This window comes from Nestor notabilis, unplaced genomic scaffold (genome assembly GCF_000696875.1).
Source record: "Nestor notabilis isolate BGI_N333 unplaced genomic scaffold, ASM69687v1 scaffold12363, whole genome shotgun sequence".
Lineage (NCBI taxonomy): Eukaryota > Metazoa > Chordata > Aves > Psittaciformes > Psittacidae > Nestor > Nestor notabilis.
Window position 1 is genome coordinate 5,807 of NW_009922446.1, and position 6,848 is coordinate 12,654.

General features: G+C 55.2%; 1 protein-coding gene across 1 annotated transcript; it reads right to left on the bottom strand.

Annotated features, from left to right (window-relative positions):
- Positions 1 to 2,447: 2,447 nt before the first annotated feature.
- On the bottom strand, positions 2,448 to 5,787 carry LOC104403466 (tripartite motif-containing protein 15-like; the record flags this gene model as incomplete). The annotated part of the gene is made up of 6 exons (XM_010011613.1): positions 2,448 to 2,959; positions 4,018 to 4,050; positions 4,330 to 4,445; positions 4,758 to 4,780; positions 5,113 to 5,343; positions 5,701 to 5,787. Coding segments are annotated over 6 exons (1,002 nt in total), but the record flags the coding sequence as incomplete, so codon positions are not given.
- Positions 5,788 to 6,848: the final 1,061 nt, after the last annotated feature.

Here is a 6,848-nt window from a genome sequence, read left to right on the forward strand (position 1 = left end):
CGCCAAACCTCCCCTCCACCAATCAGAGCCAGCCCCTGAGCGACGTTTGGAGGGGGCAAGCGTTTTCTCTCATATTCTCCCACCCACCGCGCTCGTTCTGGCCAATAAGAACAGCGGTGGGTGCCTCACTCCCCGCCTCCAGCTGTTGATTGATGTAACTCCGGACAAATAGAGAAGCCAGACAACAGGGTGCCGCCAGTCAGTACGGCTAACAAAGGGCGGACATCAATTTACACACTGAACACCAGGGGTCCCTAAAGGAAGGAAGGAAAGAAAACCTCCTCGGCGGTGCATGCTGGGAAATGGAGTCCCCGCCTCACTCTAAACCCGTCTTTGCCCCACATCTCTGGCCGCCTCCGTTTAACCGTGCCTCCAACCGCCCCGGGCCTGAGGGGAAGCGGGTAAAGCTGGGACGAGGAGGGAGAACGGGCACACTTCAACCGCGACAGACGTTGCTCTCACCCTCTACCTTAAAGAAGCTGAGGCATTTACCCCGGCATTGCTATTTTCCTTAAAAAAGGACCGAAACACACTGCCTGCCCTGCCTAGTCCCTTCTCCGCCCCCTGCCCATCGTCACTAAGCAGGATGGAGGTGGCAATGTGGGGAGGGAATTCTTTGCACGGGTCGACCCTCAGGCCTGTCTAGTTGTGGACACTGCGGGTAAAGGGGGAGCAGTCCCAGCTCCAAAAATACGTAGTCCCATTTTAGGAGTGGAGAAACAAAGTGATACCAGTGAAGTAACGAGTTGGAACTAGTTGATCTTAAGGTCCGTTCCAAACCTAATCATTCTTTGATTCTATACTGTGAGGGTGGTGAGGCCCTGGCACAGGTTGCCCAGAGAAGCTGTGGCTGCCCCATCCCTGGCAGTGTTCAAGGCCAGGTTGGACGGCGCTTGGAGCAACCTGCTCTAGTGGAAGGTGTCCCTGCCCCTGGCAGAGGGTTGGAACTGGATGATTTTAAGGTCCTCTACAACCCAAACCAGTCTGTGATTCTATGGTAATAAGTGCCCAAGACACGCAACATGGCTCCAGCAGGTCATGCATCTTCTGCCCATGTGAGGGTTTGCAGATCTCTGCTGTCGAGCTGAGTCCCTGGCAGATGCACTCTGCCAATCTTCCTGTGGTGGTTTCAGAGGCCGATGCCTCCAGCTGCAGGGCTGATCATGTTGGGTTGTGTTCCCAGCCAGACTCAAGAGACATAAAGCCCTTGTGTTGTGGTTTAAGCCCAGCCAGTAACTCAGCACCACACAGCCATTTGCTCACACACCCCCTCCTCCCCCCCGCCTTCTCCCCCAGCCTCTGGGTGGGGGGTTGGGGAGGAGAATCGAAAGAATGTAAACCCCACAGGCTGAGATAAGAACAGTCCAGTAACTAAAGTATAGTAGTAGTAGTACTACTAGTAGTAGTAATAATAATAATAATGGAAATAACAAGGGGACAGAATATAAAACTAAAAAGGGAAAGGAAAAAAATAACCAGCAGTGATGCACAATACAATTGCTCACCACCTGCTGACCGATACCCAGCCCGACCCGAACAGTTTATATACTGAAGCATGACGTGCTGTGGTATGCAATACCCCTTTGGCTAGTTTGGGTCAGGTGTCCTGTCTCTGCTTCCTCCTGGCTTCTTGTGCCCCTCCTTACCGGCAGAGCACGAGAGACTGAAAAGTCCTTGATCGGGGTGAGCGCTACTGAGCAACAACTAAAACACTGGTGTGTTACCAGCATTGTTATCAGACTGATGCGAAAACACAGCACTGCACCAGCTGAAACCAGGATACCTTGTCAGGGGATCCCACACCTCCAGGACATGACCCATGTCCCTCTGCACAGGTCCTGCCACCCATCACATCCACATAATATTCCTGGTTTCTCATGTGTGCTCTATCTCTGACCATCCAGGACCTCACAGATCCCCATCACACCCCCATTGCCTGGAGAGGCTTGGGATGTGCCCTCTCTTGAGTGCTCCACTTGACCCTGTCCCCTCCCTGAACATTTTCCTTTCAAGCAGGTTTTACAGTTTTCCATCAGCAGTTACCACCACCATTAGCACCTCCATGGCTTCAACCCGAGTTCCTGCCTGTAGGGTGACTGCATCCCCATGCTGCCTACAACACAGCACCATACCGAGCCAAACCAAGCCATGCAGCACTGCCAAAGACCCCCATGGGCAATCAGAACATTTCCTTGCCTCTGCCCTGCTTATCTGTGCGTCCCCAGTGCTCACAGGGACAGGTGGGCCACTGCCACTGCAAGATCTGACCAGGATACCAGCATGCAGACACCCCCAGGCAGGACAACAGAGTTTTAATGTTCCAAAGTACTTGGCAGGGGGAGGTGCAGCAACACCACTGCAGGGAGTTTCCAACGAAGGTGCATCATTTCCACGCCTGCTCAGCTAGGCAAGGGCACAGGCAAGGGACCAGGAGGCATCTGACCCCATCAGGCACACAGCTGGATGTAGGTTTCTTGTGACCAGAGCCAAAAGTATGGGAAGACCTTCTCAGTGAAAGTGGCCTTGAACTGCAAGATCTGCATCATGTTCTCCACATTATAGAAGGTCACTTCGCCCGCTTCGTAATCCAGGTGGACCCTGATTTTCCGGACCTTTTGGTTTAGTTCCAGCGGGGTGGGGGGCATGTGGAGTGCCATGTATTGGCAATTCCAGTCCAGCCTCAGGGCCCAGATCTTCCCCAGGGCCTTGCTGAGGGAGTCCTTCCTCTGCACGGACTCCACGGCCACCCCAACGGCCCAGCTGTCCCCATCCCCTACCTCTAGCTCCCAGTAATGCCTCCCAGCCGTGAAGCCCCTGGAGCCCAGGATGCTGGGGCTGCCCGTGAATCTCTTAGGGTTGTCAGGGAGTTCTCGCTCTGTACTTGCCAGCCACACGGTCTTGCAGTCCTTCGAGAGGCTCAGGTCCGGGCTCGCCGTCTCTGGGTCCAGCCATATCTTCACTAATGCACGACACAGAGGAACATCAGTCCATTGCCTACTGAGGAGTGAACCAGCACCTCTCCCTGCTCTGTCCTGGGGCTGGGACACATCCCGTGAGCACAATGGGCACTCGTATCCCATGAGTGCACACACACAGCACCTGCAGCCCCCTTAGGTGGCATGGGACACAGGACCCTCGCTGCCCTCCCCACTGGGACCCACTGGAGAAGCAACGCTTTCTGAAGCGGGACTGAGCCAGGCAGTGTCCCCACACTCAGGGGACAGACACGATGGGCTTTGCTAAACCTGCTTCCAGAATACTGCTGGCTCTGAGTTTGTGGGGCTGCAGTAAAGCCGAGTGTGGGGGGTGCAATACACCCCCACGGGTGTGAGGAAGCATTGCCTGCAAGGCAGCAGTGGTGCCACGGCAGAGACCTTGCTCCACCGAGCAACCAGGCAGTCTCACCGCAGAGCCGGAAATACCCGTTCATGTGGGATGTTCTGCTGCCATCCCGCGGCCATCCCACAAGGCCACAGAGGTGTCACCACACAGTGCCACCACCCCAGGACCTCTGCCAAACCTACTCCTCCATGGCCTCAGATTTCCCCAGACAGGGACTGCAGTGTAGGGGAAACTGAGGCACGCCTGTGCTGAGCGTCAGGTCCCTCATCCCAAAACCTAAGAGGGCATAGACTGAGCCCTGCAATGCTGCCAGGACCATGTGGACCCCAAGCACCTGCAAAAGCATTTCAAATCTGTGCCTAAAAGCCAGGTCAAAATGAACAGGGCTCCTCTGCTTAACTACTCAGAGTCTTACACATCACAGCATAAGAATAAAGTGTCCACCAACAGGGAAGCTGAGGGACTCATACTATCCTGGCTCTTGGATTGTGTCTGGGTGTTGTCTGGCATGGGGACAGACCTGGATTTTTATAGTCAAAATGAAGGGACCCGGTTTTAGACAGACCCTGGAGTTAGATGATGTGGTGTGAGTCCAGCTCTGCACCAAGGACACAAGGGAACTCATTCTGGAAAGCTTTTCTCCCTCATTTACGCCCATCAGCTCCAGAAACTCACCCCTTTCTCTGTCGATTTTACTCAGCAGGCTCACTAGAGGAGGGAAAGGAAGAAGTATGAGACTCTTGCAGCAGTTCTGCTCCCCATTAGGACAGGAAGCCAGATGTGGAGCTTGCTCCCCAGCCCCCGGCTCCAGCAAAGCCCATCTCAGAGGGTCCCATCTGGAGCAGGCGTGTTCTGCTCCCAGATGCTGGTGGTGAGGATCAACTTCTGCAGCTGAGCCCAGGGAAGCACAGCGGAGACAGCAGCGCTCACCTGGGATCTGGACACCAGCTACACAGCAAGGCATTGCTCACTCCTGCTTTGCTTTACCTTTGAATTCGGCCATCACAGCTGTGACCTTCTGGCTAGTCTTAAAGAGTCTCTTAACAGTCCTCTCCAGCCCCGGGGAAACCGGCTCAGGGATCGGGGCCTTTGCTGCCTCACACCTGAGGGGGAAACAACATGGAGAGGAGCTCTGACCCCAGCGGTCAGCCAGCACCTGGGGCTAGGAGAGAAAAAAGGGAAAACCCCCTACAGCCCAGAACTCCAGAGAGCCCTGTCCCAACTACTGGCATAGGAACCCCATCTTCAACAGGGTGCCACGGGCTCTGGTTCCAGATAACATTCCATTAAATCCCAAATGCCCAGCAGGGCAAAGCCACCTCCCTCCTGGCTGCTGCTGCTCAGCTGCCTGCAGCGTTTCCAAACCTCTGCCCAAAAGAGCCGCGCAGAAGAGTGATGCCGAGCCTGTTTCATACCTGTCCAGGATTTTGCCAACATCCTAGAAGAGAGGAAACATCAGGTCAGCTCTGGCACTGTCGGTAAGGACCGCAGTCCCTGCGGCAGTGAGTTACAGCCACTCCCCTGCTGCGTGAGCCAGGGTGATGGAATTGAGAGGGTGACACCAGTCTCCTGGGGACTCTTCAGTGAGTCACTCGCCCAAATCTTCAGCTCACGCTGCAGGCCCAGCCTCACACCACACACCGCAGTGTCATGGCCCAGCCAGCACTGTGCTGCCCTTCGCTCCCAGGTTGCACGGGCACTGGGATTCAGATGATGCCCCCAGCCTCACCACAGATGGTCACAGCACCCGGGTGGGTAACGTAGCCTCACCGTAAGAAACTCAACCATCGGCTGGTCACATTTCTTCTCTATCTCCGCAATCAGTGTGTCCAGCACCGTTTCCCTCTCTGAAATGCTGGAGGTGTATCTGCAGAGCTCCTGCTTGAGCTCCTCATGCATCTCGCCAAGCTGGGCCAGCAGGACATCCTCCTGCTCCTGCAGGAACTGCTGCAGCTGCGTGAAAGCATCTCGCAGGCTCTGCTGCTCTGAGGCCACCTTACCCTGCAAGACACCCACACAGATGCCCCTGAGCCATCCCATTCCCCGGCTGATGCACCGCAGCATGGGAAGGGGGCTACAGAGAATGGGGCAGGATCATGGGGAAAAGAAGTTCTGGAGAGGAAAAGCTGGAAGAGTAGAGGGGGAGAGGGGTGACAAGGCTGGGTCTTGGTGGCCCCAAAATGACAGTGGAATCTGAGAGAGCAGGAGTGACAAAGGATATATGGGATGGACAGAGAGGGAGAGAGGAAGTGGTGTGGTTATGGAAAAGGAGATAAATATTTATGGCAACAGGGAAGATGGGATGCAGCTGTGAAGACAGGGAAGGGGAACAGTGTGCACATGAAGAGAAATAGCTACCAGCAGGCCGTCACTTTTCTTCTGTCCCATGGGCCTAAATTCTTCTTTCTCTTTTTGTAGAAGAACCAGGTTGTTCTGGAGTGTCTCCTGGGAAAAAACAGAAGAGAAAATAAAAATAGGCGTATTTGATGGTTACATATGCAGGAGTGAGATGATGTCACCGAACAGCCCCTGTGGGGCTCCCAGCTCAGCTCCACTTGGAGCCAGAACCCACTTCTCCCCCACCAGCTGTTATGCCAGGACAGGGACATCCCCATGCACAGCTGAAACATTTCTGGAACAGCTTCATGTGGAAAGCCTGGAGTTTGTGGTTTTGCGGGTTTTTTTGGTTTTGTTGGTTTGCTTTGGTTTTTTTAATAAGGAAAACCAACTTTTGGTGTTGGAAGTGGGATTTGTGGGAAGAGGTTTGTGGTGACAGCAGCACTGTGTGTCAGGCACACTCCATAAATTTGATGGAGTGTTAAATAAACCCCCTTGTGCTCCTCCAAGCCATGCCCTGCAGCAGAATGGGGTGCTGGCCTGCGGCACCCCAGCCCACACGCAGAGAAGCAGAGCCCCTGTCCGCTTCAGCCCCTGCACTGTCCCTGGCTGGAGACGCATGGGGCACTCAGGACCTTGTGGGGCCACACAGCAGGGAGCAGCAAGAGACCTACACCCCTGGGTGGCCTGAGGGAGGCAATGGGCAGTGGGAGGACCAGCAATCCCAGCAGGATAGTGGAAATACAGGACCCCAGCCAACAGCTGGATGAGGACCCAAAGCTGTAGCTGGACAGGGTCCCTAACCTGTGCCCTGCCCAGAGAGGAACCCAGCCTATGCGCAAAAGGGACCAAGATCCATGCCTAGAGGGGATCCCAACCTGTGCTTGAGAGGGGACCACAGATTGATGCCTGGGAGCAGATCCCAGCCCATGCCCAGAGGAGACCCCAGCCTGTGCCCTGAGGTGACTCTAACCAGTGCTTTGAGGGACCCCAGCCCATGCATGAGGGGACCCAGATCCATGCCTGAACTGGATCCCAGCTTGTGCTCAGAGGGGACCCTGACCCAGAAAGGGACCCGAGCCCATGCCCCAAGGGGAACCTGACCTGTGCCTAGAGGGGCCCACAGCCTGTGCATGCGAGGCACCCAGATCCATGCCTAGTGTGCCCCA